Source organism: Choloepus didactylus, chromosome 5 (genome assembly GCF_015220235.1).
Source record: "Choloepus didactylus isolate mChoDid1 chromosome 5, mChoDid1.pri, whole genome shotgun sequence".
In the NCBI taxonomy this organism is placed as follows: Eukaryota; Metazoa; Chordata; class Mammalia; order Pilosa; family Megalonychidae; genus Choloepus; species Choloepus didactylus.
The window spans coordinates 18,619,066-18,640,779 of record NC_051311.1 but is presented as its reverse complement, the minus strand read 5'-3'; the positions used below and the strand labels follow the sequence as shown (position 1 = coordinate 18,640,779).

At 37.1% G+C, this 21,714-nt stretch overlaps 2 protein-coding genes across 5 annotated transcripts in view; one reads left to right on the top strand and one right to left on the bottom strand.

The window, feature by feature from the left end:
• Positions 1 to 5,540: 5,540 nt before the first annotated feature.
• On the bottom strand, positions 5,541 to 6,242 carry LOC119533816 (60S ribosomal protein L19). The gene has a single exon (XM_037835619.1). The coding sequence runs from the start codon at positions 6,204 to 6,206 to the stop codon at positions 5,616 to 5,618; it is 591 nt and encodes a 196-aa protein (XP_037691547.1). The 5' UTR covers positions 6,207 to 6,242; the 3' UTR covers positions 5,541 to 5,615.
• The window catches only part of CUL2 (cullin 2), a 104,539-nt gene continuing 88,979 nt past the window's right edge, over positions 6,155 to 21,714 (top strand). Inside the window, exon 1 of one of the 4 annotated variants that reach the window (XM_037835616.1) lies at positions 6,155 to 6,300. The gene's annotated coding sequence lies outside the window, so the exon portion shown is untranslated. Of the gene's footprint in view, positions 6,301 to 6,491; positions 6,651 to 6,760; positions 6,913 to 21,714 lie in introns of those variants that run through there. The other 3 variants (XM_037835614.1, XM_037835613.1, XM_037835617.1) reach the window with 3 other exon arrangements.

Genomic DNA, 21,714 nt, shown 5'->3' with positions numbered 1-21,714 from the left:
TATGGATGGATGTTTTGTCTTCTGGGTCTGATGGAGCGGCAGCCCCACCCTTCCAAGCATGTGTTCAGTGGCCATGCTCTCTCTGAACACTGGTGTGAAGGCTCCACCTTCTCCAAGCATTGGGGTGGCAGCACTCTCCCTGAACAATGGAGTGCAAGGCCTGTCCCCTCCAAACACAGGGGCAACTGGGCCTTCCTATACACATGGGTTGGTCTATGCTTTGGGCCAGAGATCTCTTTAGTCCTGACCTTGGCTTCCATGGTTCTACCTTGAAGTCATTTTCCCCTCACTTTGTCCCGTCTCTGTCCCTTTCAGGCATTGATTCTGTTCAAACAAATTTGTAAAAACTTTGTTGACTTTGCAAGCAGTTCAAGCAGGTCCAAACCATCAGACAGAAGGACTTTCCATAGATCCTTCCTGGATAACCACATTTCCAATCTACTTCTACTGAAAGGGCTGACTGTATCCTCTTCAGCAAAGGGTTATTCAGTTTTACCCTCAGGTGGAGCCCTGTTGTCTGGGGACTCACTGCCTGAAAGCCCAAGGAGGTCCTTGCTAAAACCCCTTCTGACCTTAGTCTTAGAGCATACTACCTGGATAGGCTGAGAATTTTCCAAACCATCAATTTCTGGTTTCTTTGTGCTTAAGGGTTCACTTCTCAGCCTATCTCTTTCCTCTGTCTATTACATAAGCTACAAGGAGAAGCCAGGCTACACCTGCCACACTTAGCTTGGAAATTGCCTCAGCTAAATGAACTCGCCTCAGCAAGTTCATTGTTTGCAAGTTGCACTTTCAATCTGATATCAGAACATGATTTTGCTGAGTTCTCTGCCGCATTGTAACAAAGACTGCTTTTCTTCCAATTTCCAATAACACATTCATCATATCCTTCTAAGTCTTCATCTGAAATACCTTTAATGTGCATATTTCTACCAATAGTCTTTTCAAAGCAATGTAGCAATGTAGGCTTTTTTTTTTCCTATCAGTAACCTCACAATTCTTCCAGCCTCTACCCATTACCCAATTCTAAATCTGTTTTTGCATTTTTAAGTATTTGTCATAGCAGCACCCCGTTCTAAGTACTGAAAACTGTTTCTAGTTTCCTAGCTGCTAAATCAAATACTATACAATAGGTTGGCTTAAACAATGGTAATTTTTTGGCTCATGATTTTGGGCCTAGGAGGAGTCCCAAATTGAGGCATCAGTAAGATGATGGTTTCTCCTAGAAAAATATGGTGTCTGGGGGTTGGCTGCCAGCGTTCCCTGGTGCTTGGCTTTTCTGTCACATGTTAATACACATGGCAGAATCTTCTCCTTTCTCTTCTGAGTTCTGTTGACATCCAGCTCCTGGCTGCCCCCTGTGCTTCTCTCTCTGTGCCCAATGTCCTTTGCTTATAAGGGCTTCCACCATATTGGATTAAGGTTCACCCTCATTCAGTGTGGGCACACCCGAACTAATAACATCTTCAGAGGACCTATTTACAAATGGGTTAAATTGCACAGGAGCAGGGATTGGGACCTGAACATGTCTTTTGTGGAGGACATGATTCAATTCCCAATAGCTGAACTAAGAATTATTTAAGTGTTTCATAGACAAAGAAAGATTGTGAAGTAAAAATAGCTGGTTACAAAATAGCATATATATAGTATAATGTTAATTTGTGTAAAACATGTTAATCTTATTCATAGAAAAAAATATTGAGGCATATACATCAATCTAAACTGATTATATATTTCTGTAATATTAGTAGCTTTTACCAAAAACAGTTATTACCTTTTTAATCAGAAAAAAATAACGGAATTCAATAAACATTACATAATGTCAAAACATTTTTTTTTAGTAATATATGTCTTCTTTGCTAAATGTAAAAGCAAGAAAAGCATTCATAGATGAACTAGGATTTAGGGGTGAAGTCCAACCATTGCTAAAAGTGGAGACTTGAAGGGTTGGTCAGAAGAGATACAGTTTTTCTGGAAGAGAGAAGTAATCTCAATTTAATATTCAGGGTTTGGATGTTAATAACTTTTTTCCCTAATGTAATTTCCCTATTATATATGTTGGGTAAGCTTTGAAGATGTGGAAGTTCTTTGGAGTTTAGAAATAGAGGTATGTATTATAGCAATTCATGATTTGTTCTCTTCATACTCCTTCAGATCTCCAAGTAGAGTTTAAGAGGAATGTGGGGAGAACACAGCAATTCCATGAGTTAGAGCAGTGTTTCTCAAACTTTGTGGTCTTAGGACCATTCTGAATAATTATTGAGGACCCCAAGAAGCCTATGTTTATATGAGTTATATCTATGAATAGTTATTGTGATGGTTAGGTTCATGTGTCAACTTGGCCAGGTGATAGTACCCAGCTGTCTGGTCAAGCAAGCACTGGCCTAACTGTTGCTACAAGGACATTTGTGGCTGGTTTATTGAATCATCAGTCAATTGGCTGCAGCTGTGCTGATGATGTCAACACAGGGCGTGTCTTCCATAATGAGAGAATGCAGTCACCTGGATTTAATCCAATCAGCTGAAGACTTTTAAACGAGACAGATAGAGGACCTTCACTTCTTCTTTGGCTAACCAGCTAAGTGTTTCCCGAGGAGTTCGTGGAAGTTGCCAGTTCGTTTCCTGAGGAGTTTGTCAAGCATCTTCATTGGAGTTGCCAGTTTGCTCCCTGCCTTACAGAATTTGGACTTGTGCATACCCACAGTTGCGTGAGACACTTTTATAAAGATATATAGATATCTCTCATTGATTCTGTTCCCCTAGAGACCCCTAACTAATACAGTTACCATACTAGAAATTAAACAGGAATTAAAAATATTGATTGGTTAATTAATTAAAAAAATAATAAACCAAACACATTTTTACATAAATTATGTGTTTAATGAAAAATAAAATAACTATATTTCTCAAAATAAAATAAATTATTGAGAAGACCGGCATTGCTGTATGTATTTGCAAATCTCTTTAATGTCCGGCTTAATAGAAGACAGCTAGATTCTCTGTGTGGGCTTTTGGTTGACTTATGTGAAGAAAATCAGGCCTTAGGAGCAGAATTTCATGGTCTTTTGGATAATTGTGGATATTCTTTGGTACTATAGCAAAAAATGACAAGGGGTAGTTTCTTATAGATTAGTTGCAATGAGGAAGCTGAAACCACATCATCGAACTTTTTGTACTGCTTTCTATATCTTCATTGGTCTATCATGAAGTTTGAAGTTATCTTTCACCCATGCCTCATTTTGTAATATCATGCATTGGTCATTTCGAAAATATTAGTTCACCATGTTATGCAGGTCTTCCATATGTAGATATGCTTCATTATACAGCATCAAAAAGTCAGATTCATCAATAGCACCACATTCTCAGCAGAAAAGTCTTTAAGTATTGGGAAGTTGTCAAGCACATGGTGGCAAACACACGTTTTGCAAATTTTCAAATTTCACTTGAATTTTATCACTGGCACCAAATTCTATCAGTTGTTTTCTTTGAAGTGTTAAGCTCACTTTGTTCACTTCTGGGGAAAATATTCATCAATTTCCAAGTCAGAATAATATTACTTTGTCTTTCAATTTTTCTTTAAAATAAAAATGGTGTTCCATGAAAACAGAGGTAGATCAGATCACAGTCCCATCAAACAAGGGCTTTTCTTTAAGACAATGATCATACCTAGGTATACACAAGAAGCGCATGTGTACTTCTCAGTTTTTCATAATATTAAAAAGACGTGTACCAAACTTTGAGAACTAACAGTTTAATAGGAAAAGCCCTCAATCTTGGGGCTTGCCCTTATGAAGCTTGTTATTGCAAAGGAGAGGCTAAATCTACTTATAATTGTGCCTAAGGGTCTGCCCCAGAAAGCTTCTTTGTTGCTCAGATGTGGCCTCTCTCTCTCTAGGCCCACACATCAGGTGAACTCACTGCCCTCCCTGCTATGTGGGACATGACTCTGGGGGATGAGCCTGGACCCAGCATTGTGGGATTGAGAAAATATTCTTGACCAAAACAGGGAAGTGAAATGAAACAAAAGAAAGTTTCAGTGGCTAAGAAATTTCAAATGGCATTGAGAGGTCACTCTGAAGGGCATTCTTATGTGTTATAAAGATATCCCTTTTTAGTTTTTAGTGCATTGGAATAGCTAGAAATACTTGAAACTGTCAAACTGCAACCTGGTAGCCTTAATTTTTGAAGATGATTGTGTAACTACGTAGCTTACATGGTGTGACTGTGTGATTGTGAAAACCTCATGGCTCACACTCTATCCAGATATGAACAGATGAGTAGAAAAATGGGGACAAAAAACTAGATGAAGGATAGGGCGGAAGGGGTGGTGGTGGTGGAGTGTTTTGGGTGTTCTTTTTTACTTTTTTTTTTTTTGGAGTAGGGAAAATGTTCAAAAATTGATTCTGGTGCTGAATGCACAACTATATGATAGTGCTGTGAATAGTTGATTGTATACTGTGGATTACTGCAGGGTATGTGAGTATATCTCAATAAAATTGTATTAAAAAATAAGTAACAACAATAACAACAAGATGTGTATCAAGGGCTCATACTCAATAAAATTAATACTTTTTACTACTCCAGCAAGAATCTCCTAAGACTTTTTTTTTTTTTAAACTGGGAGTGTGTGGTAGTGAAGAATACAGTGACCCAATGCCCACGAGGACAGGTTGGTGCCACCGTCTTGATTTCTTCTAAGGTGCAGGTAGTGTTCCTATTGTTTTTGTAAATGTAAACCCAGTGAAAAATACAAAGAACATGTATTGTAATAGAAATAGTTTTTAACCTCGTACTCTGGAAAGGGGAATTTTCAGAGGTCTGCAGACCACACTTTGAGAATCGCTGCATTAGAAGGAGAAATGTGAGAAAAATGTCATATAATAGAAGCAAACTTAAATTTAATATATAATAACATGTTAAAATAAGTACAGATTTCAAGTGCCATGAGAAGCAGATTAGAAGAGGATTGATGGGATTTATTAGGTCAGGAGACAGGATTTGAAATAGCCCTGAAGGATTGGTAGAAATAATTTGGAAAAAAAAAGAGTTGGTAGGGAAAGTCTGGCTCCAAATATTCAAATAAACAAGACGCTGGACAATAAGATCTTGCCGATGCGAGAGGCAAATAAAGATTGAAGCAGGGTTTTTGTTTCCTTGGGGCCCAGAGTATATGAGGAGATGATGGATAAATGCATATTGTCAACATAGCGACTTAAAACTCTCAGGGATGAAAACCCTTCAGAGTGATACGATGCGGGGTGGGGGAATGTGGGGCATTAGAGACCAAATCTGGAAAGAAAAGTATTATTGAAAATACATTCATGTCCCAGAGTTTGTCTATGGATAGAAACACACCAAAAAAGGAATATGTCGGAGGGAAAGGAGTTTTGTTAATATTTTCTAATCCTTTGAAGAGCCAGTCTATGGAAGTGTAGGGCTGCAAGGGGATTGTGGTGTTTTAGAATATTCTCATAGGTCTGCAACAAAACAAAGAGAATTACTTTTTTTTTTTTTTTTTTTTTTTTTTTTTTTTTAGCAGATTAAGAGGCTTGATTTATTGAATTATTGAATTATATAATTGCCAAGGCCACTATGTACAATCGAGAAGGGGAGCTTTATTTCTTGGTCTCTTCCTCCTTTGACAGAGTCTTGATAATCTCCTCCTTCTTGGCCTGGAGCCGCTCCTCACGGCGCTTGCGAGCCTCCTTGGTCTTGGATCTGCGGGCCTCAGCCTGGTCAGCCAAGAGCTTCTTGCGGGCCTTGTCTGCCTTCAGCTTGTGGATGTGTTCCATGAGAATCCGCTTGTTCTTGAACACATTCCCTTTCACCTTCAGGTACAGGCTGTGATACATGTGGCGGTCAATCTTCTTGGATTCACGGTATCTTCTGAGAAGCCGGCGCAGAATTCTCATCCTCCTCATCCAGGTTACCTTCTCAGGCATTCGAGCATTGGCAGTACCCTTTCGCTTACCTATACCCATATGCCTGCCCTTCCGGCGTGCCAAGGTGTTTTTCCGGCATCGAGCCCGGGAATGGACAGTCACTGGCTTGCGGATGATCAGCCCATCCTTGATCAGCTTCCGAATCTGCTGACGTGAGTTGGCATTGGCGATTTCATTGGTCTCATTGGGGTCCAACCAAACCTTCTTTTTGCCACAGCGGAGGACGCTGGAAGCGAGCCTCTTCTGAAGCCTGAGCATACTCATGGCTGCGATAGCAGCGCCGAAAGGAAAGCCAAAGAGAATTACTTTTGTTGAAAACAGCGTTCTGACATCATGGTATAAGTAGTCTCAAAAGTTGGTGAGTACTGTGTCTCAAGTTCTGCGAAGACCGTATTCCCTCATGAACAGTGAGCACTGCGAAGAGTCACTATTTATTTCCGTGGCCTTTCGCAATTGCACTAAGCCAGGCTCTCTGCGCTTGCCGTAACGCGGACTCTACCATTGCTTTCCGAGGGGAGATCTGGCAGCGGCGGAAGAGGGAGACCGGAGGGTGTGTGTAGGAAAAAATTACGAGCTGGAGGACGATTGTTTGAAGGATCTCGTAAGCGGTCCTTCCTTCTCCCTTCCCCTCCCCTCTCCCCATCACCCGTCTCCCGTGTGGGGCTGGCGGCGATCTTTGGCTGTGCAGTTCTTGCGCGCGGGAGGCAGGTGAGTGTCCGGCGCGCGGGCTCCCCGGGCTTCTCTGCCCCCATCTCCCCCGCGTCTCCAGCGCAGGTGGCGGCGGCCGGCTGGGGAGGCGGCCTCAGCCGCACAGTAATGGCAGCGCTGTGAGCAGGGGAAACGCGAGCTGACAGCCGCCGCCGACACCGCCGCAGCCGCCCACCTTCATCGCTCGGGGCTTCGTCCTTCACACCTTCGGGCTGCCTCCCCCTCCCCTTCTCCCCTGCCCCTTGACCCACTTCTGCAGAAGGTAACCCCGCTAAGGGTCGGGGACCCGGGATGCAGGCGCCGGGAAACTTCCCTGTTAATGGGTGGCTGGGAGGGGAGGAGGAAAGGAGTTGGGGGCGAGGAGGGGGAGGGGAGAGCGGTGGAAGGGGTTGGCCAGGGAGGATACCCTCCTGTAAGAAACCCCAGCCTACCCTAAGCGCTGACCCCTAGATTGGATCCTGGGCCTCCCCAACCCGGCCTTGGCCGCCCCTCCCTCCGCCCCATTTTTCTCCGAAGGAGGGAAGGTGAGAGTGCGTGTACTCATCTGCCTTATTACGTGCTCACACGGATACACAACTCTGTGTTTTTGCGGAGGAGGAGGGGCATCAATCTCTTAGATCCTTACGACGAGTGTTTTCACTTTTGTTTCCGCAGACAGCGAAGATTGATAGCTTGGGGTTGGGGGGGAGGAGGAAACACGCTAGACCTCTTGTCTCAACACTTAACGGTGTAATGAAATAAGATCCTCAGTCTTTCTTTCGAGCACTTGCTTACACACACTTAATTCCCCATCAACCCACAAAAACGTGCATGTAGATAAAACATTGTGAATTGCAGACACTGTTGTTATTAAATCCTCCCCTTTCTCCCGTGGGTTGTTATTACCATTTGAAGGCGCAGGACTCTGCAAGTTTAAAATTCTGAAGAGATAAGATATAAACCGTTAACATTCACTATAGACCTTTGAACTAGACCTTTCCCCAACCTACATGCATAGTACAATCCAAGTAATAATCGCTTTGCCCCATATTGTCTAATGACCACATAAGAGACATTAAAAAATATTCAGAAGACTGGTCCTTAAAATTTAGAATCTCAGGTTCTTTTACCAAATACAGTGTTTGGAAGGTCCTTCCATCACTGTCACAGATGAAATAGCAAATGTACACAGTGCTTTGAGTCATACTTTATTCAGATGCTGTTGGAATTGTGGGAACATTTCCACAGTGTGCATGCACATAGTCTGTGAAAAATACCTTTTCTATTTTCTCTTTAATATTTATTATTAACTTTTTAACACTTTGATGTTCACTCTCCACCCTCTTTGGTAATTTGCAGTTTCATAAATGTGAAAATAGTTTATCTATGTTTTTTATCCCCACTGGTTTATCACTAAATTAAATGTGAACCTTTTTTAAAGTCAGTTTTGCCTTAGCTATCAGTAAACAAATATTTATTAAGTACCTGGTTTGTATGCCAAGCAAAGTTGCAGGTGTTTATTGAGTATCTGGTTTGTATGCCAAGCAAAGTTGCAACAATAAGCAAGACCCATGAGATTTTTGTCCTCTTGGGGCTTCAGTTTTGGTGGGGCATAGAGAGAGAGACCGACAATAAGAAATAAAAGTACTTTCAGAGAATAAGTGCAATGAAGGAAATAAAATAGAGAATTATGGAAGTGTCTGGGAGAAGACTACTTCAGATATCGTAATACTAGAAAGGCCTCTCTGAGGTGATCTTTGACGTGATACCTGGAAAGTGAGAAGGATCTAGGCTTTGGAAATTCTAAGGGAAGAGTGTTGCTTTCCGAGGGAACAGCAAACTTAGAAGCCCTGAGCTGGTATAAAGCTTGGGTTCAGGCAATTGAAAAATATAAGGTCATAGCCAGGGACCATATCATGAGAGGTCTTACTGTCCAAAGGAGTTTGGCTTTTTTGTTCCTTGCGAAGCTGTTGGAATTCTTTTAAAGCTGGGAGTGATGTGGTCAGATTTACATTTTAGAAAGATCATTCTTACTCTAGTGGATAAGAGAGGAGAAGCAGGGAGACCAATGAGAAGGCTGTGGCCGTTTTGAGTAGAGGAGTGGTTGTGGAGTATTAGAAACAAGTAAAAAGGTTTGAGATATATTTTGGAGTTGCAGGAATTTATTGAACTTGTCATGGTTTGCATGAGATGCATTGGGACGGAAGTGACTCCTGGGTTTTTGGCTTCAGCAACTGAAGAATGGTGATACCATATACTGAGATGAGGTAGAGGTAAGAGGTGAGGTAAGCAGGTCCAGGATGGAGTGGCTTGGCCGTGTTGGACCTATTAAGTATTTGAATGAGATGAGAAGTGGGCAATTGGATATACAAGTGTGGAATTTAATGGAGAGGTTGAGGGGTCCTTCATTAGTCAACAAGTGTTTCTTAACCACCAGCTGTGGACCAAGCGGTGTGTATATAGTAGTGAAAAAACAGACAAAAATCTTTGCCTTCATCAACTTGAAGTTTAGTGGGGAGGGAAAGACAGAGATGGGGAATTATCAGCGTTTATCTATGTGTTTTGTATATTTAAGTTTTGAGTAGAAACTATATTTACTTGGTTCAGAATTTTAAATATTGAAAAGGTCTCCACTGTCACTGAGTTTTCCTTGGAGCCAAACAGTGTTAGCAGTTTCTTATGTATCATTCCGAAGATATATTTTGTGCACCTAGAAGCAAATATGTATTATATTCTTTTTCCCATTTTGCAAAAATGGTAGTATATTTTACCTGCTTTGACACCTTGTATTTTTTGGAGTATTAAATGCTATTTAAAAGTTATGACATTGGATGAAATCACCTAAAGAAAGACTGTAGAGAGAGGAGGAGAAAGCCCTGGGGCACCGCAGCATTTTCAGTCTTGGTGTCCCGCCCGCTTTGAGTTTTTGACCTAGGGAAGTGGAGTTGTTTAAAGAACTGTTACCTTTTGTGAGACTTTTTCCAAAAGTTTCCACTGTTTATGTGTGCGTGCGCCACATTTCTTAACTGTTCTCTTTATAGATTAGAAAAATGTTTACGATTAAAAGCAGTGTTTTCATATTGACAAGAATAGTCCTGGAATCTTAATGTTATGAATACTTATGTCTGGCTAATGATAAACCCAGGAAAAACAAATCGAAATTTGAAATATTATCACAAGATTTATGACAAGTTGTTACTTGAGATGTGTGCATGAATCATCTCTCAATAATCAGTTAATAGTCAAAATGTGTCTTCAGAGTGATCTGGCTCTTCAGTTGAGTTTGACTCTTAACAGTATTTCTTACATTATAGATGTTAGCATAATTTTAATTCACTGTCTTTAAGACTTTAAATTCATCCTTATGTCACTACTTTGTGTTTGGTTTTTAATTGGAAAAAGCCTATTGGAAATACTAGAACAGTACAAATCCTTTGATTCTTTAAAGTTTTGAGATAGTCGAAAGTGCTAAGATCATGGCATTAGCATTTACAGCAACTTTTGGGGTGTGTTTGAACAATGTTGATTGAGTCACTTGTGGGAGGGGAGGCAGAATATTTTAAATTGTTTTAAGGTGGAGGAATTAAAAATCTAGATTCATTGTGTTCATACTGAACTTTCTATTGGGTGATATTTTGATTTCCAGTGTCTTTAGATACTTTCTATGTAAATTGAGTGACCTGTTTTATTCTGTTTTTGATCGAAGAACGATTCAGTTTGGTTTGATTTTTGCTGTTATTTTTGTTATCGATACTTCTTTTATTCTTTTTTACATGAGCTTAAAGTAAACAGCTTGTTTCTAAGTTGGAGAAATATAATCTTTGATAGAAAATAATTAATAGTACTTTTTGAAGTATGAGACTAATTTGTATAAAAATAACTACTGGTTTCTATTAACTCAATGACTTGTCTTATTGTAGATTGCTTTTCAGTGAATGAAATGTTGATTTTTACCATGTGTAAATATTTCTTGAGTTTCTCATTATCTTTTTAACTAAGTTGAAGAAAAGAAATTGCAAGCAATTAAAAAAACATTATTTTGAAATAATTTTAGACTTACAGAAAAGTTGTAAAAGTAGTACAGAGAGCTCATATATACCCTTCACCAGAGTACAATGATCAAAACCAGGAAATTAACATTGGTGCAATACTAAACTACATACATTATTTGAATTTCAATAATTTTTCTCCAGTGTTCTTTTTCTCTTTTAAAATTCAGTCCAGTATTTGATAATGCTTTTAGTTGTTAGGTCTCTTTAGTCTCTTCCAATCTGTGGCAGTTCCTCAGTCTTTTATCATCTTTCATTATCTGCATACTTTTGATGAATATGGATCAGCTATTTTGTAGAATGTTTTCCACTTTGGGTTTGTCTGATGTTCTCTTATAGTTAGACTGAGGTTATGCATTTTTGGCAAGAATACTACAGAGGTAATGTTGAGCCCTACTCAATGCATCATATCACAGTGTACAGGATGTCAGTATATTCTATTATAAATGATAACTCTCACTTGGTTTAGGCTGTATCTGTCAAGTTTCTCCACTTGTAAAGTTACCATTTTTCTTCTTGTAATTAATAAATATCTTGGGGAGATTCTTTGAGACTATACCCATATCCAGTTCTCAAGCTTTTGCCCATTGGTTACAGCGTTCTTTTGTGGATCTTGCGTGCAACAGTTACTATAGTTGTGTTTGTCTAATGGTGATTCTGTATTTTTCTCATTTCCTTCTACACTTATTAATTGAAATTCTTCTATATAGAAGAGCTATTCTTTCTCTGCATTTATTTAATTATTTATTTACTCAGTAATTTATTTATAACTATGGACTTGTAGATATTTATTTTATTCTATGGATTATAATCTAATGCTATCATTTTTTATTTCGTTGTTCAAATTGTTTCAGCTTTGGCCATTGGGAGCTCCTTCAGGTTGGTTCCTTTTCCTCTCAACATTCCTTCATGCTCTTTTCTCACTTCTTGATTTTCTGATACCACAAAATGTTCCAGGCTCATCTTGTATTTTCCCTGCTCCCGTCCTGGAATCAATCACTTCTGGAAGGAGCTCTGTTTCCTTTTATTGGAGAATGGTATTTAGAAGCCAAGATCTGGTGCTGCCTGCGCTCATTGCCACTAGCTGTTATTGCTGCTAGGCCCTCTCAGTGGACAGAGCTGGAAGTGTATGTATGTGCACTACCTCTTGCTTACACACATGAACATTTATTTCAGATCTTTTATCTGTGTGTGGGTATTAACAATCATGAGTTCATTCGTATTGATACCTCTGATTCCAGTCCAGTACCACAGGATTTATGCCAGCCTTCCCCCCTTTCTTTATTGATAACTGTTTTCTCTGACAGGGGGAAATAGAGACTACTTTTTTAGTAGTCATTGTAATCATGTAAATAGCTTAAGTTACCAAAATAATGAACAAGGTGACAAAGAAGAAAAAAATCTCCAAATAGTCCTAAGTCCTAAGAAACTTTTTAGCTATCCCTCAAAATATTTGACTTTTATTTGTTAACACTTTGCACCCAAGATAATAACATTTGGTCTTGATGGTTCCAAGTATTGTTTTTATTGCTAAGCATCAATTTAAATTTTTGAGTGAGAAAGACAAGCACTTGGCACTGAGATTTAGGCATTTTTTTCTTGTATCAGAACCTCTTGACATGATCTAGATTTTAACCACTTAGAAAAGGGACAGTAATATTTTGCGTGAATTATCAATAGATGGCTTTCTGTTGGCACTACTGATAGATTTCTTTAAACTTTGACTAGTTTAATTTTTAGAGAGCTAAAAAACGGAGCAGTTACAAAAGCACTCTAATGAAAGGGACTGCATTTCTTCCCACCTAAAACAGGTAAGCATTAAAATCAACTGCTTCTGAGAAAAATGGAATGAAGGAAAATCTTTTTAATAGGTAATATGGCAATAAAATGTGAGAAAGTGTGACAGTATAAAAATCTTAGCAACAGTACAGTTTCTGTTCTTCATTAGATTCAAAAGCATGGATGGAAATGTAAAATTACAAGGAAGAGTAGAAAATACCTTTTCTTAGCATTGTCCAGAAACTTGAAGTGTATTTACAAATACTGTCTTTTTATAATATTTTAATGTTGTACAGATGGAGAAAAATAAATACCAACTTGCCTATGTTCACACTGTCATCATTAGAGCCAATTTAGAGTATTAATTGCTTGATTCATAATCTTGTCATTTTTGAGACCAGCAGTTTTTCTTTTTCCTAGGTTTGACATCTAGCAGAAAATTTCTCAGCCTCCCTAAGACACATAGTATTTTCAAGGTGACTTGCTTTCTTGCAGAGAACTGCACTATCCATCTGTCTGTTTTCTCTGAGCCACTCTGCTTTTCACTGGCAGATGATGAAGGTGTAGTAGAGGGCAGTGGCTAACAGTTTAGTAGTCAAGCCAAATAGACTCAAGTTAAGATTCCAGTTTGCCAATTAATAGTTCATGAACTTTACCCTAATTTTCTAAATCTCAATCTCATCATCTTTAAAATGGGGAATATAATAGCTATCTCAGGTTTATTGTGAGGAATTAATGAGGTAATATATCCAATGTGTTTAGCATAGTTTATGGAATATATGTAGTTAAAGAGTTGCTGATATTGTTACTAACAGCTCTGTGATTAGATGCTGTTAAGGTGGTGGTAAAGAATGGGCAGAGTACATCCTGCTCGTTTTCTCTCCTGTGAGACATGAGTTTTTTAGTATGTCAAAGCTGTTTTTTTAACTTGCCTTTATTCTTTTTATTTATTAGCCAGGGACAATGGGGAAAATTATTACAAATACTTTGGGAAAATAACGTCACAAACTCCAGATTTGAACTTCTGTACTCTACAAAGCATACTTTAGTACATTGAGCTTTGAAGGTGGAGTTTTATTTTTGCATCCTTGAGGTTCTGGATAGGATGTCTAGCACGACTCTACAACTGATAGCCTGCTACAGTTTTACACCTGGCTAGTGTGATCAAAAGGAAGCACAGCTCCAATAGCAGTGCTGTTTTTTTCTTTTTTAATAGTCTCTATTTTTTTTAAAGCAATTGTATTTTTATAGAAAATTTATGCAGAGAGCAATGAGTTTCCTTATACCATACCCCCCCCCCCCCCAGTTTTCCCTATTGACATTTTGCAATAGTGTGGTATATTTGTTACAATTAATGAACCATTGTTATTAGATTTATATTGTTAACTGAAGTCTGTAGTCTACATTAGGGCTCACTCTTTGTGTTGTATGTTTCTGTGTTTGTTTGTTTTAAATTTTTATTGTGGTATCTTAAAAGAAAAACTTTTCATGCAATTTAGGCTCTCACCTTTATTGAGCAATTCATGATCTGACAGTATCCCATTCAGAAAGTAAAAAGGAGTTCTACTGAGGGAGTGGAAAGGGGAAGCTCATTTGGCAAATGCAGAAGCAAGTGAGGAAATGTTGTGATTGGCTGGCTTTGTTTCCATTTTACATGGGGGGTGGTCATTTACAAAGTGGGCAGCAGGTATATATTGATAAGTATGGTATGCTTGTCCGTCCTAATAAGTTATCTCTCTGTTGGACCAAAACTAGTTTATCACAAGGTATTGCTTATCTGCACTCATTTTCTCAGCCCCTGCAGGTCAATGACTTTTGTCTTTTGGAAAATTCCTTCTTGGAAAGGGGTTCCTCTTGGTAACGTCTCCTGCAGGTGACCATTTTATTTTACTTAACAGGTATCATGTATACAACATAGAATTTCCCATTTTAACCACTTTCAAATATACAATTCACTGGTATTAATTATATTCACAAAGTTGTGAGCTACCATCACCACCATCCATTGCCAAAACTTTTCCATCACTCCAAACAGAAACTCTCTATCCCTCTCCTCCCCCACAACTGTAGGATTGCTTTTATTCTTTACTGTAAGTGACACCTCGTGAAAGAATGGAATCATTTGTCCATCATGAAAGCCGAATTTTGGATTTTAAACCGGAGGCATCAGCAAAGTTGCTAGTGGAATAATTGATGTGTATCTGCCTTAGCTGTACCTCTTCTTTTATTATTTTTCCATGTCTGTGTCTCCTATAGCAGCACCAGGATGTAAATGGGAATTGACATATTATATAGAAGCTGGCAAATAGATAAATTTGTCTGGAACAAAGAACTAGTTGAGAAATAGTGAGAAATAAAATTGAGTTGATAAGATATGGAGGGTGAGGCAAGGAGTCTGAATTTTATTATGATCAATAGAGAATCACTAGGCACTCCTTGAGTATGATTTCCCTCCCCTCATAAAAGCAATAGAAGCCCATAACAAAAAGACTGTCAAATAAAGAAAGAAAATTAACCGTAATCTTAGCATCTTAGACTTGTTTCTGAGCCAAAAAGTTTAAATCCAAGGTTTTTAAATATATGTGATTTAGTTTAGCTCCCTTAACAAAAGACTAGGATAATAAATATTGCAGGTCATTGGTAGTACAGAGAGAGGATGGTTTGATTATAGTACCTATATTTAACATTGGGATAGAAGATGAGGCCTAGAAAAATATGCTCAGTATTTTGATTGTTTGTGAAAAGGCTGGTTGGGTACAGCTTTGTCTAGCATGCATGCCAAAGTGGGCTTGTCTACCACTGAGGAACTGGCACAAAAGATACATATATGAGAATAAAGTTTTTTGAATGGCTAGTTGGCAACTTAAATTCTTTGCTCAGATTATTTTCTAAAAAGTAAGAAGGTAACTAAAATGATATTAAACTTCAAGCTGAAAAGAACAAAGTGAAAACTTGAGACATGTGGTTTGTACAGAGTTGTGGGAGAATCTAAATCATTTAGGAGAGAAGGAACTTTAGTTTTTATTTCTTGAAGTTTAAATAGATTCTCGATTCCATACTTCTCCCTTTTTTATTTGAGACTTCAATGTTTTCCCCTTGCCCACTATACTTTTTGCCTGTTTGGGTTGATGACAGACTGCTGTATTTCTCTTTTCTGTGCTTTTCTGATCTCTTGCCTCCTTTTTTTTTTTTTTTTTAATTTTTAACTTACTAAATAGAAATTCTTAAGCAGGAGAGCCATATGATGGAAATGCCATTTGTGGAGTACTTAGAGCTCTGTGGGTCAAATCTTACTGCAACAAAAAAGGAGTTGCACCTTGAATCTCCAAATAAATATATCTCTTTGTTATATCACTCATTTGGTGCAGTAAAATGAACGTATTTAAATGCATTCTTAGAGTTTACTTTAATTTGCAATTGTGGTAGCATTTTTTCTCTGTACCAGAGGCAAGGCAACAAAGGAGTTTATTAACTTTGCAATAAGTTGATTATCTTTGGATCCACCTACGGAAATGGAAAATAAAATTAATAAAGTTAATAATGTTCTTTATAGGTCTTAAGTATTTTCCTTATTTTGTATTCAGAATGCAACTTGCTCTCAGCCCACTAAATATCATTTAAGCTCTCCTGCTTAAGAATTTCTATTTAGTAAGTTTAAAAAAGTAATTATGATGTCTTGGCTTATCTGAAAGCAGTTTAGGCCACTGTATTATATCTTATTGGTGATACTTGGAACTGCCAAATTTTTTATTGCTGGTAATGATCAATACTGAAATAAAAAGTCAAGAGTTTGGTTTTTTTTTTTAATTTTAATTGAAAAGAGAATCACAGTATTAAGTGTTTAGCATTTACATTACCGATAATTATACTTTTGAAAGGCAATTAAAATACGGCCCATCAAAACATTTATCAGCAGTTAAGCTGTGATCACACAGATCAATAACATAAAATAAACATGGTTATACATTTTACAAAAAGAATTTATACTTCAAATAAAATGTGTACTTGTGTGCCAACCTCAGTTCCATACTTAAAATTGAATATTTGAGACCCTGTAACTGTTTTACCTACTGAAGTGTAATTATAAAAATTACCTCTTTATGTGAAAAATGTCTAAATGCAGAACAGTATCACCCCAAATTAAAATCCATCTGATCTTGGCAAAATTATATCTTTTTATTTCTACTATTACCTAATAGTTATTTAGACATTTTTTGGGGGTGGGAATTTTGTCAGGCTATGTTAACATTTTATAGCAGTGCCATGTTGTTCTGGAGCTCTGTTAAAACCTTGGAAATCTAAAACTCATCAGAAAGTTATAAACTCTTAGAAGGGGGAAGAAGGTTAGTAACAAGTCAGTTTTAGTGTTCTGAGGAATGAAGTATGTGTAATGAGGAGGAAAACTTAAAAAAACAAACAAGCAATAATTTAGACTAGAACATTACTATTAGAAATCTAGATAGTTTACAATTTGATTTTCTAGGTTACTTCTCTATTCTTATCTTTACCTTAGGTTACCTAGCTATTCTCTTAGAATTGGTAACTGATTTTGAAGTCTTTGTTGTTAGAATATTGATAAAATACTGACTTTTATGTGAAAGAGTTTATGGTAGAATGGTATCTTAAGAAGTCATTGAGGTCCCGGGGAGGAATGTAGACCTGGCATCATGGGACGGAGAACATCTTCTTGACCAAAAGGGGGATGTGAAAGGAAATGAAATAAGCTTCAGTGGCAGAGAGATTCCAAAAGGAGCCGAGAGGTCACTCTGGTGGGCACTCTTACGCACCATTTAGACAACCCTTTTTAGGTTCTAAAGAATTGGGGTAGCTGGTGGTGGATACCTGAAACTATCAAACTACAACCCAGAACCCATGAATCTCGAAGACGGTTGTATAAAAATGTAGCTGATGAGGGGTGACAATGGGATTGGGAAAGCCATAAGGACCACACTCCACTTTGTCTAGTTTATGGATGGATGAGTAGAAAAATAGGGGAAGGAAACAAACAAACAAACAGACAAAGGTGCCCAGTGTTCTTTTTTACTTCAATTGCTCTTTTTCACTTTAATTATTATTCTTGTTATTTTTGTGTGTGTGCTAATGAAGATGTCAGGGATTGATTTAGGTGATGAATGTACAACTATGTAATGGTACTGTGAACAATCGAATGTACGATTTGTTTTGTATGACTGCATGGTATGTGAATGTATCTCAATAAAATGAAGATAAAAAAAAAGTCATTGAGGAGTTTTATTTTTTCTTAAACCATGACATATTTGATACATATTAAAGATTGTAAGTTAATGTCTTTGATGAATTTTAAGCAGAAGGTGTCATATCACATTTGCATATTAGAAAGGTAATGGCTATGGTATGTAGAATGTATGAAGGGGGCAGAGAGGGTACAGGCAAATCATTTAGGAGGCTAATGCAGTAGTCCAGGTAAGAGATGTTGGCTTGGATTAGGCTGATGACAGTGGGAAGAGGAAGAAGTGGATGGATTCAAGAATATGATTGGAAGACAAAATTTTCAGAATTGATTGATTGCATTGATATGTAGAGGAGAGTAATAGAGTAATCATGAACTAATAAAATCTCAAGCTTGCAGAGCTATATGGATGGTGATATCATTTACTGAGATGTAGAATAGTGGAAGAGGATGGACATGTTGAATTTGTGGTGTCAAGCATATGGGTCTTCAAGACTTCAGCTAAAGATTTGTTAGTTATTAACAAGAGATGGTAATGAAAGTCCTGCAGAATTTAGCCTTTATGTATAAACACCACTTAACTGCATTTATTTGAGTGTACCTCTTAAATTAGAAAAACTATTAATTAATAGCTAACAGTCACTGTTTACTTACTATGTGCCTGCCACTGCACTGAGTCCTTTAAATCCATCATTTTGTTTAGTCTTCCCATTAACCCTATAAGCCATTCATTTTTCATTCATTCATTCATTCACTCTAGAGTTTATTGAGTACTTAGCCCAGAAAGTCCTGCACACTAGTAGGTGCTGGAAAGGTCTATATGCTTTGTTTATCTTTTATGTATCTTAATAAAGTGAAAAAAAACCCAGCAACTTTTAGAACACATCTAAAGTTTACAGATTTTAATTGTTGAAATAAGTTTCATAAAACTAGACCTTTTAAAAATCTTAGTCATATTTTCTAGATATAGATATTTGTAAAATTCTAGATATAGATATTTGTAAAATTCAAACTGGGAGTTCAGATGTTGAATTCAGAATCTTTTTTTTAAAAACCTTCATGTGAGATTACTTATTGTAGAAAGTGAATGTATTATATATGGTATTTAATTTTCACAACTTTTATTTCTAAAGTCTTTACTGTTATAAACATTAAAATTTAAGGCTTTGTATCTTCAAGTCTAACTTACACACTCTTTATTAAAAAGATTTTTTTTTGTAATTTTAGCTAGAAAGATCTTATTTGTTCAGAAATAACCCTAAAATATGTAGTGGTAGTTAAGTATCCTTTAAAAATTTAACTTAGCATCTTCTATGCTTAGCTTAAACTTGGTAATTGGCAGTAGTAATGAGAAATACCTGTTATCAGCATGTGAAAAGAAGTTTCAGTAAAAGATTGTTTTCAGAAAATTATTAAAAGCTGATTTAAGGAATAATTATTTCAGCTTTATAGCAGGTAATTTTGAACTGATGCTGTTATATAATTTATTGCATCAACTCATTATATAGATTAACACTGGTACAATATTTTAAAATTGGTATTCTATCAAATATTAATTCTGGGATTTGTTACCATGTGTGTGTGCCTTTTCAAAAGCTTTTATAATCAAATAAGTTTAGGAAATACTGGGCTTAACAAAGTAAAATTTCTTAGTACTGTTTTAGGTACTTTATTTTATTATAAAAGTATTTACAGATGAGCTACATGGTATACTTTGATTATATTTCCTAGTATAATTTGAAGTTGTTTTGCTTGGAGCTCTTAATTAATTCTCCCTCCCCCCCTCATTTCCTTAAGATTTGTTTTTTAAATCAGGTTTATTGAGGTATAACTTACATATTCTAAAATTCAAACTAAAAATGTATACAGTTCTTTGAATTTTGACAAGTTTATATAGTTGCATAACATCACAATCAAAATAGTTCATTATGCCAAAAGTTTTCTATAGCTTCTTAGAACCAATAATCTGACGTGTTGCTCTATTTTTGCTTTTTCCAGAATGTCATAAATGTGGAATCATACAATATGTACTCTGTTGAATCGGGCTTCATTCACTTAGCATAATGCTTTTGAGAATCATCCATGTTATTGCACATATCTGTAATTTTTTCCATTTTATTGAGTGTACCACATTTTGTTTTATCCATTTACCAGTTGACAGACATTGGGTTGTTACCAGTTTTGGGCTGCTGTGAATAAATGTGTTTTAAAAACTAATGTTCAGCCTTTTTTTGTGGATGTATGTCTTCATTTCTCATGTATAAATAACTAGAAATGGGGTTGCTGGCTGGTGTGTATGTTTAATTCAATAGAAACTACCTGGGTCGTCATTTTATTTTGCATTCCTTCTTGTGGAGAATGAGAGTTTCATTTGCTCCACATCTTTGTCAGCATTTGAGATTGTCAGTTTTTTTGAGCTGTTCTAATAAGTGTGTAGTGGTATTTTGATGAGATTTTTTTTTTTTAAAGATGAAAGCATTTTAATAATTGGATGAGGAGGAACAGTTATAGCATGAAATTTCTCAAAGCAACTGTTGCAGTTCAAATTCAAACTCGACAGTTTCATTTTACTGTCACATTAGATGAAAATTTCATTTTTATTTATTTATTTTGTTTACTGTGGTATAATTTTCATACAATAAAAGTCACCTTTTTTAGGAGTGCAGTTCTATGAGTACTGACAAATTTATTGTCAGGTAATCACCACCACAGTTTTTTCCCATACATTTTTGTATTCATTTCCCTCTTCTCATTCCCAGCCCCTGGCCGCTATTGACCTGAAAATTTTCTGTCATTATAGTTTTGTCTTTTCCAAAAAGTAACCGACGTATAATGATATAGTATATAGCCTTTTTTTAATTATTAAATTCAGTTTTATTGAAATACATTCACACACCATACAATCATCCATGGTATACAATCTTGATGAGATTTTAATTTGCACTTCCCTAATGACTAATGATGTTGAGCATCTTTTTGTGTGCTTACTTGCTATCAGTATCTCTTCTTGGTGAACTGTCTATTTGTTCAAGTCTTTTGCACATTTGTTAATTGGGTTGCTTGTTTTCTTACTGAGTTTTGCGAACTCTTTATATGTTCTGGGTATCACTTCTTCATATGTGTGTGTATTTGGCCTTTTTTAAATATGTGTTTACAAGTATTTTTTTTTTTTTACTGTGGTTTGTCTTCATTTTCTCATCATCCTTTTTTTTTAATTCAATTTCATTGGGATATATTCACATACCATGCAGTCATACAAAGTATAAATTCAGTTCACAGTACCATTATATAGTTATGCATTCATCACCAAAATTAATTTTTGAACATTTTCATTACCACACACACAAAAATAATAAGAAAAATTAAAGTGAAAAAGAATAATTAAAGTAAAAAAGGACACTGGGTGCCTTTTTTTTTTTTTGCCCCCATTTTTCTACTCATCCATCCGTATACTGGGCAAAGGGGACTGTGGTCCACATGGCCCTCCCAATCACATTGTCACCCCTCATAAGCTACGTTTTTATACAATCGTCTTCAAGATTCAGGGGTTTTGGGTTGTAGTTTGATAGTTTCAGGTATTTACTGCTAACTATTCCAGTTCATTAGAACCTAAAAAGGGTTGTCTATATTGTGCATAAGAGTGCCCACCAGAATGACCTCTCGGCTCCTTTTGGAATCTCTCTGCCACTGAAGCTTATTTCATTTCCTTCACATCCCCCTTTTGGTCAAGAAGACACTCTCCATCCCATGATGCCGGGTCTGGGTTCCTCCCCGGGAGTCATATTCCATGTTGCCAGGGAGATTTACTACCCTGGGTATCATTTTCCATGTAGGGAGGAGGGCAGTGATTTCGCCTGCCAAGTTGGCTTAGCTAGAGAGAGAGAGGGCCACATCTGAGCAACAAAGAGGCACTCAGGAGGAGACTCTCAGGCACAACTATAGGGAGGCCTAGCCTCTCCCTCGCAGCAGCAGTCTTCCCAAGGACAAGTCCCATCAAACCACTAGTCTCCTGTATCTATGAGCACATCAGCAACCATTGAGGTGGGGA